The 20381-nt window shown below is 29.2% G+C and overlaps 1 protein-coding gene across 1 annotated transcript in view; it reads left to right on the top strand.

Annotated features, from left to right (window-relative positions):
- The first annotated feature begins 11469 nt into the window (after positions 1-11469).
- Positions 11470-20381, top strand: part of LOC113377210 (glutamate decarboxylase) — a 59247-nt gene continuing 50335 nt past the window's right edge. The window contains exons 1-2 of the mRNA XM_026617440.1: positions 11470-11657; positions 12276-12344. Of these exons, the coding sequence (XP_026473225.1) occupies positions 12284-12344 (61 nt within the window). The 5' untranslated portion in view covers positions 11470-11657; positions 12276-12283. The remainder of the gene's footprint in view (positions 11658-12275; positions 12345-20381) is intronic.

Below are 20381 nucleotides of genomic sequence, written 5' to 3'. Positions count from 1 at the left end.
GGGAGATAAATTCAACGCCGAACAACAGTTAGAAGCTTTGTCATAAAAGCTCATAAAAGTATTGCTTAAATACTCCCTGATTGAGATTGCTAGTTTATGAACTTTATGTGAGAACTTAAAACCCAATTATTGTTGCAATTATTATATCATATCATATAATATCATAAAAGAGATCATATGGTGTCAGTAGGAGTATATAAAAAATTTTTCACCTGAATATATTTTGAATTTAATTAATGACACCTTTAGAGAAGGAACTGTCAATATCACAATAATTTATAAGTTATCGGTCAATACAAGCTTGAACCATGAAACTCCAGGTCATTTGTATCTGTCAACACAACACTAATTAATGTGTACTGAAGACATAGAATATGAACCTCGAAGCATTTCTCGTTAACGTGGCTGAACAATGTTCATAACATACCTCAGTATTATATAGGCATTGACAGTAATGAAAACAAGACAAATATTGGCAACGTGCTCAGTATGCGAACATTTCGGGTCAAATATATTAAATAGAAAAGCAATACTTTGACAATTCTAATAAAATAATGAAAATCTTCAGAGAAAAGCCTCAAATATAAATGGACGATTTTTTATAGAAGTTGCATTAAACAAACATTATTTGTTTGCCTCGGATGGTCGTGGTGCAGGATAGGGCGGGGTACAAAGGTCCATTTTGACTTTGAGCAATTATATGGTGAAAGCCAAACTAATTGCATTACACAAATACCACATATTAAACAAACAACTATCTAACTATGTTCAGCGAATTCATCATTGTTGAAATATGTTTTTTTTGCAGTTTTTCAAAAATTTGTCACCTGGTTCTTTTTACCCCGTTAACGGCGTAAAATAAGATGGGCAAGGGTTGAATAAATCCAATGCCTTATTCTTAATTTTAAAGGAATTTTACAAAACATTGGCTACAATATTCAACTAATGCAAAATAAAAATTTTATTGACACATTTTTTCACTTTTGAATCTAACTTAAAATTAACAATAAATCTTATAAAACCAAAAAATAACGTATACTTAGAAATTATATTAAGGTCTCGTACACTAAACAACAGTGCTCACAACCAAAGAAACTAACAACAAGAAAATTCGTAAGAATTAAGATGTTGGCTGGTTATACTTGTTTTTGATATACTGTTGGTGGTCTTTTTTACCCTTTAATTATGTAGTTAAAATGGATTCAAGACTAAAATTTGACATTGGAATATGTAATAAATAGAGAATATATAGTTAGTTTAATCCAGTTTACATTACTAGATGACATAAGACATATGGTCGAAACAATACTTCAATTTTTTTCAAATATCTTCAATTTTTATTTGATGTTTTGCCCTGAAAAATATGGTTCACATATTCCAACGTCAAAATTATTATAAACAGATATATATATATATATATATATATATATATTATAAAATAAATATGATAAATATTACTGTAACATATGTCAGAGCTTTCACGAGCTTTTAATATGAACCTATAAAAATACATAATTCAAATACAGGATTTGTAAGTATTTTATACTTATACTACTTTTTTCTACTCTGTTTTATATAGCATTTCTATTATTTTTGTTTATTTTTATTAAATATTCATACATATTCCATTATAACAAATATATTTTCACAATTTACAATATGCTCAAATTATTGTAATTTATTTTTACTTTTTAAACAACTTTTTAAAGGTTTTGTCTATCCTAGACTCTTATTAATATTTATTCTCCCATTTATAACTATTTCTTATAAATAATAATCAATCAAATATATAATGATTATAACTTCAACTAGGCTATCCTTTTATTAATATTTATTTTTTTATTTATTACTTTTGTTATGAAAATTAAATAATACCTTAAAACGAGATATTTGCATTTTTGATAATTTGATTTTCCCAAAAATTTGTGTACACTAGTTTTAAATTTTTAGGGAATATTTTATAAGACTTTAGTGCTCGGCATATTTTGTATTTTTTTGCAATTATGGCAAGAAAAGTAATTTATTATTGAAAAAAATAATGATCATACGTTAAAAAAAATTAAGAATAATAAACTTATTTGAAAAAATTAGAACTTAAAAAAAAGATTAAGTAAAAAAGACGAATAAACATGATTTGTATTAAATTTTTATATTTTTGAATCATTAGACTTATTATTAGTGCTACGCCTATTTAGTATTTTTTTGTGGGATTATTGCAAAATAAATAATTATATATTAAGTTTTTATTAAAATTATAAAAATAAAATTATTTATTAAAAATTTAAAAATTTAATGGTTAAGTATAAATACTAATGAACATTAATTTTTTATATTTATGAATTACTGTTTTAGATTTTTTTTATAAAACTTACAATTATTGCTACGCTGATTTTGTATTTTTTTGATTATTGCAAGGCAATTAATTTCATATAAAAACTCAATGATTTTGAATTTTACATTACAATGATTATGAATTTTACACTAATGAACAATCATATTAAAATTTTCCATTCATGAAACATTTTTTATGAATTTTGATTAAACTTTGTGCTAGCTTATTTTGTATTTTTTTTAAGAAAATATGTAAGATTTTAAGTAAAATAAATCACTCACCATCGGAATTGCTTGCAAAACCAAAAATAATTTGGAACACTACAATTTACAACAAAATTCCAAATAATTTGCGAAAAAATTATTTTTTCTCAATTTTTGCTGAACGTATCAACGCGACTTTTCCAATATACAATGTGTCAAAAATTCGTGTTTAGTTACTGCAAGTTGATAACAAAATATGAGAGAAAACGGATTATGCCACTCTAATATATATGTACACACTCGAACGCACTTTTCTCTTATCTCTATTCGGCATATTAAATATTCAGAAATCAGTTAATGTCCACGATAACGAATATAGTATTAGATAAAATTGCATTCGAAATTTTACTGGAATTGGCAAATTACGGTGGTTTATGATGACATTGTGCCATCAACTACTTATTGAAACAAAGCCATGAAAGAAAGCATCGATTGTTCAACCCAAACAATATTTCATCATTAGGAATTACATATTGCAAAAAGTATTTCAAATCTTCTGTAAAAAGTGTGTAATGTCTTTTATAATTTTTAGAAAAATACCAAACGTAATTTATGAGCAATATGAATATTGAGGCCAATATCAAACATTGTGAAAAAATGTGAAAAATAAATTGAAACTAGTGGTGCAGAGCTTTGTGCTTTTAAGCAAATTACTGGAACTTCCCGTACTGCAATTAAATATTCGAAAAATAATAATAATCAACAGTAAAAATTATTCAATGATTAATAAACATTGTTATGATAAATGTTGTATACTGTACCACCATTCGCATTTTATGGATCAACAATCCGAATGTTTTTTGAATCATTCTAATGGGATGCTTCTTTCTCGCAAAAAATCTTTTTCTTTACACGTTTTGCTCCGTATCTCTGAAACGGTTAGACCTGCCTTTGCCAAAATCTATCAGCGCGTCTCCTCATCGATAGAAATCGAATAAGTTTTGAATCATTCAAATCGGTTGATCCGTACTTTCCAAATGGTAGACGAAAATTTGTATCCGCACGTACATACACACACATACATACACATATACACACATATACATACATACATACATTTTTTCTAAGGCATGCAAACATGTTCAGGAACCGTTAAAAAGTAGATATATAAAAAAATTTCATTTTCGATTTTTTTTCGATTACTATAACTTTGGTACTCAACAAAAAGTAAAATATTTACAATTTATCTATCAAATATTTCAGATCAAAATATATGTATATATAATATTATATAGCTACATTTCAGCAAGCACTTCAATCCAATATTTATATTCATTTCTTCATTTTCATGAACTCAATATTTCACAGGATCACAATTTATTTGGTTTTGGGATGGTACGTTTATATATATAATTTTTTTCTGTGTATGTGCCGAATATACGCAAAAAATAAATTCGTTTTTTCGCTCGTCAATCATGATTTTTATAGAAAATTGCCGGATACATTTTTTATGGTGCGCCGTATGCCAGTAACAGCAAACTTCGACATTTTTTGATTCCAGAAAACACGGACATTATAGTGTGTGTTCGTATATCAAATACTAACATTAAGTAGGTCAAATAAAACATCCTAGAATCCTAGAATCAAAAATAATGTATTTTTAATAATGCTGAGATTATTTATATTCACGGTTGAATATTAAAATATACGTACCATCATTCTGAGGCAGTAGGTAGTAATTTGATATTCCAAGTTCTGGTATGGTTTTATGTATATTTTAATATTAATAGTGAATACAGTTTATATCAGTATCAATACTTTCCTTATTTTCATCATTGACTTCTATTGTTATTGTATTTTTTTCTTTGTTTTATTGTTTTTAGTATCAAAACGTTCACATTAAACATTTTTTATATATTTGAATTCGATAAGTAGGCTAACTCGGCAGTGATTTTTCCAAATAAATGAACAAAAAAAAAAACAAGTAGGTATATACACATAAAAAATATTCATATAGGATAGTGTTAGGTACAAAAGTCCAATATCACTTTCAATAATTATACTGCCTAATCTAAATAAACTACATATCAAACAAACATCTATTGAACTATGTTCAGTAAAATTCCCAGTTGACACCAGATTATGGAAATATGTTTTTTTAATTTTTTTCTAAAACTTGTCATCTATCCCTTTTTGCTCCGTGAGCGTGATAGGAAGGGGCAGTCAGGGGACAAACACATCCAACATTTTTTTTTAATTAAAAAAAGATTTTATGAAATAATAGCTACATTATTTAACCAATATGAGATGAAATGTTATGGGAATATTTTTTAAAAATAATTATTTCGAAAGAAATATTCATAAGCAGAAGCAAAATAACGATTAATTTAAATTCATTCTCTTGTAAAATTGCTTTTTCAAACTTAATATACTTTTTTATTTACAATTTCTTATGGTTTACACCTTTGCCAATAATAAAGGTTTAGCTGCTCATTTTACCCCATCCAGTAAGCTTTTACAAAGGTTTTATAAAAAGTTGAACATAACTTAAAATTAAAAATGCATCTTACAATATAATTAAAAAACATATACCTAAAAATTATATTCGTGTATCATAAACTAAAAATAATAGCTCAAAACCAAAAAAAACTACCAACAAAACAATATTTTTGGTATGAATATTGATACATTTCCGTTATCTCCTGGTGGCGGCGTCACAAGAATTAACGTGATGGCTGGTTACACAACATTTGCCTTCTACTTTAAAATAGTATAAAAATTTTATACTTTACTTGTTTTTGAAATAATGTTACTAAACCTGTTTACCCGAGAACCTTTAAGTCTCACTCTACCCTACCTATTACTATATAATTCATGCATGTATTTGCGTATTTTATAATGTTAGTCAATTTACCAGAACCATAGCATAGAATTCTAAACACGGAATCGGGAAGAACATTAAGAAAGTATGTTATACAAATAGCCTGCGATAAATTTAATTTTCAATTGCCACTCAATGCAAATTTTGCGTGATCGGTTTGCAAGCAAATATTCGGGAATCAAAGCACGTCCGCCATATTGATGGGCAGGGCGTAACAAAACTATTATATATAAACTCTCCAAAGTTCCGGTTCATCTCAAACCATTCGACATCCCAAAATTGCGATCGATGCTGTGTTTCGCATCGACGTAACTTTCTGCTAGAGTTGTAATGCAAAAGTTCCTCTTCCGCTATCCGAAACAAATTCAAACTTTGTTATGATTCTGTCAGATGCAAGAAAGCACATCTCGATTAGTTTTTTATTCTTTTTCGCTTTTCTTTCAGAAGTTCTTCAAAAGAAGTTAGCAATATCGATATAGAACAGCAAAATACTTGAGCTAGTCTTACACAGGCGGTTTACTTCAATCTTATGAGCAGTTTGATTTATTACAGGAGACATTAAATCACAACTTGAATGACCTATTTAGCAAGAACTTTACTACTTATTTAACTTTTAAGTTATTTACTTACATTCATATTTGTGTGAAATGTGTTTTATTTTCTTCTAAATTAATACTTTTGCAGGGTTTCTCAGAACTCAACGTCAAGTCGACGGGATTGATTGCAACCATCATGAAAAAATTTAGAAAAAATATATCCCACGCAGTTTGAACGCAGTTTGAGTTTTTATGTGGCTAAGCTAAAATTCGTTAACAAAGATTGTGTTATTTTTTGCACTAATAAGGATTGCACCATTTACAATCTTTTAATAGCTAAGACATCTTAGAATATTTCTTTAAATAAGAGACTTTTAAATTCAACATACTTTGAAAATTTTAAATTCATAGTTTGACAAATAGTCTTATTTCTAGAAAACTATGAGTAATTTTGTCATTATTTTTGACTGTGGTTCTAAAAATGTTATTTAGAGTTCAGTTCCAAAGTTTAAATAAACAAAAATAATAAAAATTAACCACAATAACAAAAAAATGGTAACAGTACGACTAAAGCTTTAAGTCGCTAAAGACAAAACTAATGACAAAAGTACCCAAAGTTTTCTAGAAATAAGAATATTTGTCAAACTATAAACTTAAAATTTTCAAAATTCGTTTAATTTAAAAGGCTCTTCTTTAAAAAAAATATTCTAAGATGTCTTAGCTATGAAAAGATTGTAAATGGTACAATCTTTGTTAGTGCAAAAAATAACACAATTTTTGCTAACGAATTTTATTCAGTTCAAATGTTTTTTAATTTGATAGTAGACATGCGAAGTATTCAAATTTTAAACTCAACAGAAATTTAAGCTTTGGTCAAACCAATTTGGACCATTTTTCTGTTTTGTGGTTAATTTTTATTATTTTGTTCATTTAAACTTTGGAACCGCACCCTAAATAACATTTCTAGGATCACAGAAATGACAAAATTACCCAAGGTTTTCTAGAATTAAAACTATTTGCCAAACTATAAATTTAAAATGTTCAAAATTTGTCGAATTTAAAAGACTCTTCTTTAAAAAATATTCTAAGATGTCTTAGCTATCTAAAGATTGTAAATGGTACAATACCTGTTAGGGCATAAAATAACATAACCTTTGCTAACGAATTTTATTCAGTTCAAATGCTTTTTAATGAGAGAGATATTGATAGTAGACATGCGGAGTATTGAAATTTTAAACTCAACCAAAATTTGAGTTATAAAAACACAATCTGAAATATTATAACCATAAAGTATTCATCGGATCCATTTCCTCGCTTCTGTGACAAGCGCAACAAAAGCATATTTTTGTTAAACTTTGCAGTTTGGAAACAATTCAAATATGCAAAATGTAGCGCTATTTGCATAACGTTTGTGTTTGAATTTTCGATGCTTGTGGTGTAGGCAAAGCTTTGTCTGCGTGCCGGATTCCGGCATGGCCGACCAGGGTGAGCTTTAAAGCTCGGATCGATTTCACGGATTTGCGCCGCCCCGTAGCACGCCTACGCTATTTTAGGGTTGGAACCGCCCATCGCCTACGCACCGTTACATTTCCAAGGATACGCGCGTGCTACCCTTTGGCCTTTCCTTTGAGTATTCAATTAATGCTTAGAAAAAAGCTCTTTCTTTTGACTCAAAATTATAATACTCATTTTCATTGTATATTCTTACAATAGTAAAAAAACATCTGAATTTGATGTTATGACTTCTCTGAGCTTTGTTGAGTAGCAAAGATATGACAAAGAATTTGGCGTAGGTTGGTTTGAATGTCACTGGGTTGTAGTTTCATGCTTTTGACGTAAACACAAAATTGAATGTCATAGTTCAGAATGTTATAATGTTCACAATGCATCGCTTTGCTCTGTAATAATTGCTTTTGATATTAATTGCAACATCCAGTTCCTGTATGAGCACTTGAAAATTGCACAAATAATGTAATTTCTTAGAGATTGATAATAGAGTAGAGCGGGGTACAAAGATCCACTTTGACTTCTAGCAATCATACTGTCTAAGCAAAATAATCTACATAACACTTAACACGTATCAAATATACAACTATCAAATTATCTTCTGATAATTATAAATGCTTCTTTACTATTTTGCTAAAATCTGTCCCATTTTACCTCATAGGCTGGGTAAAGAGGGGTAGCCAGGGAGGCAAACAGATTCAATGTTTAATTTTCAATTTTAAAAGGATTTTACAAAATAATAGCTGCACTAATTAATTAATGTAAAATACAATTTTTATGGGCACATTTTCTACAAAGATCACACTGTACCTTGATCTGGTATTTCGTCAGCAGCAATATTCACCAGCAAAGTTGATATAACTATTATTTTATTGCATCTCTTATAAAATTGCTTATTTTATTCACTTTATATTTTTTTTATTATTTTCTTGATTTTTACGACTTTTCCAAGGTAAAGGTTTAATTGGTCTTTTTTACCCCGCCCGCATATAAGCTTTTATAGAACAAACTGTTGAATCTCATTAAAAATAACAACGCATCTTCTAAAACAATTGAATAACTTTTTTTTTAACTCTGTTTTATTCAGCAATCAGAAATACATAAGAATTCCTATAAGCTAAATTGACAATATTTGAGAGCGATGTCTAACAATAAGAAGAACTCCAATGAGATCTTCTTAGATATATTGAAGATAATCTAAGACTAAATCTAAAGGCTATTGACGTTGAATAACGTATACTTAAAATCTGTATTCAGGTATCATAAACTAAATACAAGAGCTCAAAACCAAATATACTGCCAACGAAAGAAATTACTTATATTATAAATATTGAAACATGAATGTTTATCTCTTCAGACATCGACATTGTAAAGTTAAGGTAAAAGCTGGTTACACATCTTTTGCTTTTTACTTTAAAATAGTATCAATAAAAAATCTATACTTGCCCTTGTTACTCGTGTTTGAAATAATGGTGGTGGACCTTTCTACCCATGGAAATACTTCAAATGAAGTTTCAGTAGTTGTGCTCGTAATATTTATTAAACATGGCTTGTACATTTAAATTGCAATAATTTTGTATGAATTTTCCAATAACATTTTTGTGATGATTTATTAGTAAATGAAACATAAATTTACAGCAAATAACCATGTATTTTCTTATCTAAACGTTTCAGTTTCAAGAAGCTGGTAAAATAAAATACTCGTTACCATTTCCATCCGGAAGGAGCCATTTCATCGCAAGCATTAAGCCATGTCGATCGATGTTTTCCGAATCTGCCGAACTAGAGAACAAGAAGAGCGGCCCCGATGCAATCCACGATGTAAATAACTGGGTCAAGTCATTGAGCGTAGACGGAGCTTGCGTGCCCTTATATCTCAGGGTACGCACAAACAGATCACCCAGTGAAAGTAGATACTGGGTAAGAAATTTTGATACTACAATTGTACTATGAGGACGTCAATTTATTTGGGTAAATTATAATAATGCATTGGCGTCAAATATATAATTCTGAGTCATGTAATACATCAGCAAAGTTGTGGCACGTGTTCTTTAACATATATTACGTAATCCCTCCTATACGTAACGAAATATTAAGAATGAATTAGGTTGCAACTAAATATTTTTTAAAATAATTATTTTATTAATTCTTAAACCGGTTACTATTATTTATCATTCATTATGTAACACTATTTTGTGAGAATTTTAATTAAATATATATAGATTATATAGAGGTAAAGCAAAGCTTGAACGCTCGAAGGTAAAAAGGTCCACCTCAAAAACCAGTAGAGTATGATATTTTTTCAATATTATCTCAAAAACAAGCAGAGTATGATATTTATTATCGATTTTTAAATTTTAAAGTAGATGACACAATATGTGTAACCAGGCAAATCCGATGATGCCTGTATCACGAGTTAAGATAAAGGACTACATTGCCAAATTGTTAATGAAAGATTTTTTTTCAAAGTTAGTTTTTTTGGTTTTAAGCATTTTTGCTCAAATTTAGTTCCAGATAACTGAATAAAATCTTTAAGTATAAGTAATTTAAGTAATACGTTAATAATAAATATTGTTATTTTTATGTTAGATCCAACAGTTTTCTCTATATAAAACCTTTATAAAAGCTTACATGTAGTTAGGGTAAAAAAAAACAACTCAACCTTCACACTAGCAATAGTAGATAAAGAAGTAGGATATGGTGGGAAACAAACGTCCAATTTGATTAAGTAATTATACTGTCTTAATCAAATGAACTACACGACAACACATAACACGTATCAAAGAACTATTGAAATATGTACAAGAAAAATTTCAATTAATTCCTAATTATGAAAACATGTTTTCTGTATATTCATAATAGGATAGTTTCTATAATTCTTACTGTTTTTCTAAAATTTGTCATCAGTTTCTTTTAGAATAGACTGGATAAAAAAGACAGCCAAGGGCAAGCAGATCCATTGTCTTATTTTTAATTTTAAAGAAATTTTAAACCAATGCAAAATACATTTTTTTAAATTTTATTTTCAAAAGCAATCAGAATACATGACAATTCTATGAGCTATTTGGCTTATGTCATTCATTCGCACACATACACACACTTTTTTACAAAGATCACACAGTATATAACCTTGATCTGGTACTAATGTGCCCATGAAACTTATATTTCGCATTGATTAAATAATGTAACTATTTCTATGTAAATCTCTTTAAAATTTAAGATAAGACATTGGATCTGTTTACACCCTGGCATTCCCTTTTCACTCTGGCTATGGGGTAACAAGGGACAGATAACAAAATTTAGCAAAATAGCAAAAAGCATATTTCTATGATTAGAAAATAACTAAGAATTTTACTGAAAATAGTTCGTTAGTTGTTTGTTTGATATATGCTATGCCCTTTGATATAATTTGTTTAGCTTTTACTGTATAGTTACTGAAAATCAAATTGGATCATTGTGCCCCACCCTTCTCTATTCAAAAATGTATTGAGCTAGAACCATCGTTACGCCTGCAAAACATAAGCATTAGAATTATTATTATAACTAGCATTTTTACTGAAAATATATGCTATGTCGTCTGATGTAGTTCTTTTGGTTTTTACTGTATAGTTACTAAAAATCAAATTTCATTGTGTCCCGCCCTACACTTTAAAAATGTATTAAGCTAAAAACATCGTAAAACATAACCATTAAAATTATGAATATGTGCAAATTATCATGTGGTTGTTATTTTAATCACACGTTCATATGAAAGATGAGATTAATTCATCCACCTTCCACAAGCTGATAAAATTAGGCCAACCCTGAAGAAACCGTGCTGGTTGTACTAAACATCCCAAACCCTCGAAGTGTCGTCATCGGCCCACACAAACCAACACAGACACAACTTCTGTTACAATGTATGACGTCACGGGGCGGTTTTAACGCTCCGGAGGTTGCGCGCCATCAGCGGTCCTCGTGCGCGGTCCTTCAGCGCCGCTTGTCTTTCGAATCCGAGCGCACAGCATCCGAGCAGATCCCGGACGGAGCTCGATTGCCCAACATCCACCAAGTAGAGAGGACCTGTCGTTTTGTGATTACCGACAGGGCATTGAGTAAGTTAAGATCCCTGTGCCGAAAGGGACTCGCGAGTGTCGCACGACCGTAACAGTTTTGTGCCCACCACGGACAGCAAGTCACCCATAGAACATCTTTTAGAGGTAAGTCAAATATAATGGTCATAGGTGAAAAATTACTTTGCTCTATACACCATAGAATTAAAATTATTTTAGACTACAACATAATATATTTGTATTTGAGTTTACTTCAAATTATTTGTATTTTATGAGATTAATCCATTATTTCGTTGTGTTACGTAACGCAATTCAATATGGCAGAAGATATGGATATACATTTAAGGATTCTCGATATTTTGTCAATTCATATCGGTCACACTAAATATCTACTTATAACACTGATCAGTGATGTATAGTTTACACTTTTTTTTCTTTTAAAATTTTATTTGGCCTCGCTTACTCAGAGCAGTTAGCCACCTACAACATTTCACTTTATCGCATTTCATACTATATTTTATGGCATATACAATCTATGTACACATCCATAATATACTTCTAACTTCTAATTCTATTCCATTTCTATCTTTCTTTATTTCTCCATTATTCCTTGTCTGATATTTTTCCTTCTTACTCTTACTTTCCCTTATATGCAGTGAAAAATATAGTTAACACTAACAATAATAAAATAAATCAAGACAATTGAAATTACAAGATTTTAAATTTGAGTAAAAAGATTTTATATTTGATGTTTATATCCAACAGATTCAAACATGACGTCAAATTCGTGTAACTATCATTTAACGGAGAAAACAGCTAAATTACTGGCTACTGGTAAGTATTTATTAATTTAGTAAATATTATATATACATATATATATATATATATATATATATATATATATTTATAATTTTACTCCTTGTTTACAAATTACTTGACAAATCGTAGATATTTTATTAATATTTTCTGGTTCTTGAAAAAGTACCATAGAATTACATAGAGAAACATAAATAAGTCAATAGCTACGGTTGGATTTCTGATTTCTAATAAATTTTATTTTATATTTTTTTATATTTTATATACCATATCAGTATATTGGTTATTACAATGAATTTATATTGTGGTTTGTGAGATGGATATATGAATTACAAATAATAACGGTTATTTTCAACATGTTTTGCCTTCAAGAAGGTGCAATATATTATAAATAAAATTTAGATTGCAAATAATCAACACGTTATTTTTTTTTTAAATATATATTAGTAGTAGGTACTTTCTGTGTTTATTAACAACTTTAGACGTTAGCTTGATAGCTCCTGGGTACATTAGCTGGATAGCTATTGTGTATGATTTTATTTTTCTGAACTAAAAGCGTCCTGTTTTTCATCGAAAAATTATTAATTTAATTATTCACTTTTAAATATTCACTACGTTTCGGAGATATGGAATGTCCCTTTGTTCAGGAACTTCCTCTTTTTACTCAAAAAATTATTTATTATTAATTTATAAATAATCTCTTTTGTTCAAGGTCAAAGTTCTTTTGATCAAGAATATTAAATTATCGAAACCATTTTTTTAATAAAACACTTAACAAAAATCAAATTGTACTTTCACTAAAAATTAATTATAAAAATACCTCGAGCTTTGCGTTTTACACTTATGAGTGTATAGAAAGACCATATATACGTTATTTATTTGTTTTAAAAGATGTATTGTTATTTTTAAGTTAGATTAAACAGTTTTTTATATAACCTCTATGAAAGTTTACACGTGGGTGGGGTAAAAAGGATCAACTGAGCCTTTATGCTAGCAAAGGTGTTAACAATAAAAAAATAGTACATAAAACAGTAAATCAAGTTAAAAAAAACGATTTTACATGAGATAAATATTTATTCCAACTATGCTGATAATTATTTCTGACAAAAAACTAGATCAAGGTTGTATACAGTGTTATCTCTGTGAAAATGTACGCATGAAATTAATATTTTGCATTGGTTGAATAATGTAGCTATCACATTGTATCTGTTGCGCGATGGCTGTCCCTTGTTACCCGGCCAAGGGGTAAAAAGGGCCATGTTACAAATTTTTGAAAAACTGCAAAAAAAATATTTCTACAATGATTGGCAGTTTTACTGAACATAATCAGATAGTCGTTTGTTTGATATGTGTAATTTGTTTTGGATATAATTGGTTTGGTTTTCAAAATATAATTGCTCAAAGTCAAATTGGATCTTTGAGCCCCGCAAAATCCTTTCAATCCCTGTCTATGTTATTCAGTCTATGGGGTAAAAAGAACCAAGTTACAAGTTTTTGAAAAACAGCAAAAAACAACATAGTCAGATAGTTGTCTGTTTGATTAGTGTAAATTGTTTTGATATAATTGGTTTGGTTTTCACAAAATAATTGCTCAAAGTCCAATTAGGCCTTTGTGCCCCGCCCTACCCTATCTATTTTTAACAAACAAGCTAATAAGGTGAAAAATAAAATTCAACTGTTTCTATGAATTATTTGCCCATAATTAAGATTATGTACAATTTGTTCAACAACGTCATGGACCTCTTAACGCTACAGAATCGTGCAATATCGCAAATATGATAATTTGTATAATGAAATCTTTAATTTTAATTTTTTTCATTAAAGTTTAATCTTCAGTCATATATAACAATGTGTCTAAATCTTCTGGTTAAAGCTAGTCATTTCACTATCAAACGCCAAAGTAAGTTACCCCTGTCATAGAATTTTGGCGTTAAGTAGAGAATCGCCTCCCCTGTAATATGGTATAGTAAAACGGAAGAGGCGCGTTTGTATCGCGGCTTCTGTGCACGAGTACCGGTTTCAGGAACAGGAAATAGAAGTCTTATCTGACTTGTTCGGCTTTTTCGCGGGGCTGGCGGCCGACTGCGCGCGGTGCACGTGACATATCAGTAAACACATCGAAAGCATCTCTTTTATGAATGCATTTCGGTCCATTGTTGGCTGGCTCGGTTTACCTTGTTGCGGGCGCTTTCAGATAATACCAGAATTTAGGGCATTTATGATATTGTATACTCGCACAATACAATGAACCCACATATTTATTTTCATTTTGTAGCGTTTATTTTGTTATCAACATGACGAGAATAGAATAGTTGAGTAACATACAAAAAACATACGACTGTTTTACTTCAGTTCATATTTTTGCCAGTAATTGCGACCTGCTAATTTCATATTTTTTCAACATTTCATATCTTTCTCAAACTAGACCTTCCACTTTCTGGTTGCACCAATTTCATTTTAAAAGTAATTTGATAAAACTCTATTAGGAATCTTATTGATTAGTTATATAGTTATTAGTTTATTAGTTTCGTCCACGGTTTAGTCAAAAAATTCTAAACCGATTTTAAGAATTCAAAAACTATGTGTGTATGTTTTTGATAAAGATAGGTCGGATTACTTCGTTATTAAAAAATATTTTTTGACGATTTTGATGAAGTTTTTTGTAATGATAAAGTTCATGGTACAAACGAACATACTAAAATTTAACAAACATATGACAAGTGGTTTGGTTATAAAAGTTCAATAAAATTAAAGTTGTTATAGAAATAATAGGATATGCGTAACAATACATCGTGTTAAATAATGTAACTATTTGACGAGAAAAACTAACAGGTTTGGCAAATTTGTACAAAATTGTTTAGTTTTTCTATATTATTTGAACAGCGATCACAACTTAAGGGATCTATAAGCTAAGCTGCTGTGATATTTGATTAAAACAACTACGTCTATTTTACGGAATCAATCTAAATATTGGTCCTACATCCACGTGATAAATTTATTGATGTAGCAATGCCGGGAAAAGACTATTTTCACTTGGCAGCATACTGCTAACTTTGTTTCCAGTTAAAAACCAATGTCACTACTTTTTGAAATCAGGCTGCCCGAGGGTGTTATAGAACCTGGGACCCTTGCTTGAAATCCCATAGCTCTAACTACTAATGTAAGGACGAGGCCATGTAAAATTAAATATTATGCAACAGTTTATAATAAAGCTTATAAATTAATATTATATATTGGTCTCTTATTGATTAAGTCAATTAATTACAAACATCAAGAAGTTTATGCAACCTGCCTTGAGTCAAAATGTAACTTCCACCTAGTTAGTTTATTAATATTATTTTAATAATTAAATCATATAATAATAGTATGAAGGCTAAGGGCTTCCTTAATGTAACAGGAGTAAGTAGGAACAGACGTTTTTCAATAGAGGGGCGTCCATTAATCATGTGAGCGAGTTTTTAAAGATTTTTGGACCTCCCTTCCTCTTGGTGATACATGGTGACATTCGAAATTACCCCCCCTCCCCCACCAAACATCACGTGTATTTTTAATTACGTAATAAAACTGTGAATTTTTTTTTTGAAAATATTTGAATTTAAAAAAAAAACAGTTAAAAAATAAATACACGTGATATCTTACTATACCCCTCCCTCCTCCACGTGATATTTCGTGATTTTTTGTCAAAACTCCCTCCCTCTAAAAACCTCACGTGATTAATGGACGCCCCCTAGGATCTTGAACGATATCAAAATATTTTTTTGTCTCCTTTGGACATGTAAAACGACCTGCATAATATTGTCATAGCTCCTATATTATAACTTTTCATGAATTTTATACCATTATTTTAATAATTTTTCTTTTGACTTGATTTACCTACTCAATTTTTTTTATTCTGTCTAGTTGAAGACATTTAGTGAATTTGTTCCTACAAACTCAATAGTTGGTATTCCATTCGTTATAAATAATAGTAACAATATTTTAATGATAATAATAAAAACTGAACTATTTTCTTATAAATAAAAACTAATAGTAATAGTAAGTTCAAACAGTTGTCTCAAAACCTACACCCTACCATATGTAGGTTTTGAGACAACTTTTAGGTGTCAATATACAAGTATTTACAGACTGGGTATCTCGAATTCCGAGATTCTTACCTAATTTAAGCTTAAGTGACTGGACTATAAGTTATTTCAATCTTAATCAGGAAAATTGACTTAAATCAAGTGGCGATTTTCAATTCAGTCTACAACGATAGTTATCACTTTTCACTTATTGTTAGTAAGGAGCTTGCTAGTGAATTTGAATGACTGATAAGTTTGTTTCTAAATTTATGCGCTTTTTTGTTATTACATATTTTATGGTAGGTGTATTCGTGTCGAGATGAATTAGCCAGTTAGGAACATATATTTAACTACATTGGATACAGGATCCAATTTAGTTAAATATATGTTCCTAGTTAGAAACGTATCCTCTTTAAAATGACTGAATATTATTTATTTATAATAGTATTTATTTTTAAATCTATATTATGTATAATAGTATTTATTTTTAAATCTATTACCCGCTCCGATAATTTTTCGATTCCACCGGCGGTCAGTGTCGCGCGACGACCGCTTTTAGTGGCGGTTTACACAGTGGATGCACAGGCGGAGGGAGTCGCGTTTTCCGTTCTATCCGAACTCGTCGTTCGGGGTTGGAACTATTAAATCATAGCCCCTCGTAGCCTGGTATGCGACTATTACACGCTCGACTTGAGTAAAGGCATTCGACGACCGACAGAAATACTGTACCGACTTTGTAAAGACTGGATCACATTACATACATCACATGATTACAATAGAGTCGAAAGTGATAATAGACAATTTTTAAAATTTAACTATTAATAGATAACTTGATTTATGTCCTTATATAATGTTTCAAATAAAAATTATAACTGCTATTAATTTTTTTTAAAAACGCAATATATCAGAATTTAATATCCACCTATTTTTAGAAACATATAAAGCCTGTATTCTTATCATTTTTTACTTTCGAAAAATAAAACTTTACGAGATATATAAGAAGTTATCGTCATAATTTTTTATGTGCCCTTCGTAGAACGTGGGCTAGCTCCGGTTCGAACCCAACCTCGGCCAGCGCTATGTCAAACAGTATGATATCAAATTACTACTTGATGCTATGATCTCAAATATAATCTTAAGCAAAAATTGCCTTTCGTGGGCATTGCTGCAACCTATATAAGTACACTCGTATTCGATATAAGTTAGAGCAGGGCTTTAAGGCCCGCGAGTAAAAAGCTCAACCATCTTTCAAATTTCAAAAACAAGCAATTAGAACAAGTTTAGAAGTTTTTCATGTTACTATTTTAAAGTAGATGACAAACGACTTAACATTCATTCTTATAACATTGCTATCAGAAGATAAACATAAATGTATCAATTTTCATACCAAAAGTATTTTTTTGTTAGTGTTTTTTCTTGGTTTTGAGCTCTTGTATTTAGTTTATGATACCTGAATATATTTTTAAGTATACTTTATTTAATTGTTTTATAAAGTGTATTGTTATTTTTAAGTTAAATTCAACAATTTTTTAAAAACCTCTATAAAAGCTTACATGTGGGTGAGGTAAAAAGGGCCAACTAAACATTTACATTGTCAAAGGTGTAAACAATAAGAAATAGTAAATAATAAAGAAAATTAAGTTGAAAAAAGCTATTTTTGTAGTTCCCCCCTCCTTACTTATCTAACATATTATAACAAATTAATAGTCTACACATAAAAAAGAAGAGTGGTTTCCCTCTCGAGAAAAATATTTGGTTAGGATATACTTTAACAAACACAATTCATAGAACATATAGTTCTGAACGATTCAATAAAAAAAAATGTAGCACAAAATTTATTTATACAATAATAAAATTATTAAATTATTAATTTGATCATTAACTTGTAAAAATAATATAAAAATTATTAAAAATAGTACATCAAAGTCTATTATTTTTTATCTTGTTTCAAAGTTTTTTTAATAAACATGCCCATCAATATTTTTTTCATGTTTATATAATAATCATTCACAAGATACTTTAAGAACAGTAATCCTACAATTAATATTATCACGATGCGAGTCTCATTTATATGCAACAAAATCCGAAGGGCACGCCTAATTAAAATGATTGTGAGATATTGACTCTATTGATTTATCTAATCAATTATTATACAAAATAATTTATCAACTTGTAGATAACACTTGCGTAAAATCTCTCGAAAGCTATTAATTTGCATGTTTGTTTAACTAAAACACTTAATATGAGCGACATGTTCGTATCATTTTTTAACCGTCGCAATTCAGACAAATTTGCTAATAAAATTATATTATTAATATAATAAGGGAATATCAAATTTCGATTTTTGTACAGTTGAATAATTTGTTATTTATATATATTATCTAGCCCCATGTGGATCAGTATTCTGAATCTTGTATTTATTAGCCCTCTCGGTACATGATAGTGGAATTTCATTTTGCTGAATACCGATGCACATTGAACTAACCGACTGCTACTAAATGTGAAAAGAAATTCAATTTAAAATGATAAACGAGATAACTAAGGAATTCCTAAACCATTAACAGGGGTACGATCAATGTAAATATCAGAAACCAGGCGTCGGTGATGTTTTATTACATTTAATTTGAAAAATAGAGTAATTGCATAAAATAATCTGGAAGCATAAGTATTGATAATTTTAGACGAAATTTGTGAACAATAATATATTAACATCGCAATACAAACTATTTAAAATATATCCAATTATAGAAAGTAAACGCCACTAAATTGCGAAAGTTTATAAATGATAGAAACATGTCGCTCACATTAAGCGTTTTACTCAAACAAACAATATTATTGTTTAATTTAATTTAATTTAAAAAAATAAATTAATTGATACAAATCATTGCTACTATTTTTGCAGTGAACTAATTCGGCATCATTATAAGAATTTCTAGTAATGAGACATAGGATATGGCGGGGCACAAAAGTCCAATTTGACTTTGAGCAATTATATTATGAAATATTATAATTGCTGGCCAGGGGGCAAACAGGTCCAATATTTTATTTTTAATCTTGCGAAATAATAGCTACATTATTCAACCAATGCAAAATATAAATTTCATTCATTTCATTTTTTACAGAGATTAGACTGTATATAACCTTGATCTGGTGTTTTATCAGAAATATTTAATTTTTCTCTTGTAAAACTGCTTTCTTCGACATAATTTATATTTTTATTCACTATTTTTTATTGTTTAAATATTTGTCAGGGTAAAGGTTCAGTTGGGCCTTTTTACCCCAGCCACGTGTAAACTTTTATAAAAGTTATATAAAAAAAACTGGTGAATCTAATATAAAATTAATAATGCATCTTATAAAACAAGTAAATAGCGTACACTTAAAAATAATAAACTAAACAACAGTGCTCATAACCAAAAAAATTACGAACGAAAAAAAACTTTTGTTATAGATTTCCAAACATAGCCGTTTAATACTTGATAACAACATTGCTTGATTCAAGACGATTGTTGGTCACAAATATTTTTCCCTCTACTTTCAAATATTGTCGATAAAAATTCTAACTTTACTTGTTTTAAAATATTGTTAGTAGATCCGCGAACCTAAAAGCCCTGCTCTACCCTATTTTAAAATTATATATTAATACAAGTTATTATATTATTATAATTTCGATGCTTGCGAATTCTTGAATTTGGTGCAACCACATCGAGACAGAATTTATAATTTAGATATTACCCTGTCCCAAACATTTAAAGCAATTTATAAAATGATGTAATGGTTTACTACAACTCAATGGTCTTCGGTTTATACGAATGAAACTCAAATCCACTAAACCCACTAAACCCTTGGTTTATCTTCCGCAATGTATCATCTTGATTGATCGTCTGGTGTTTTTAACAGAGTAAACCATTGAAATTATATATGTGTTATTAATAACTCAGAAATATAGAGATCAATATTTCTAGTTTTTTTAATACGACAGAATGATTCCCAA

The sequence above is a fragment of the Ctenocephalides felis genome, unplaced genomic scaffold (genome assembly GCF_003426905.1).
Source record: "Ctenocephalides felis isolate EL2017-DRISC unplaced genomic scaffold, ASM342690v1 CF-g0.4_SCAFFOLD_01886, whole genome shotgun sequence".
NCBI classification, from domain to species: Eukaryota; Metazoa; Arthropoda; class Insecta; order Siphonaptera; family Pulicidae; genus Ctenocephalides; species Ctenocephalides felis.
This window is presented reverse-complemented; position numbering and strand designations above follow the sequence as displayed.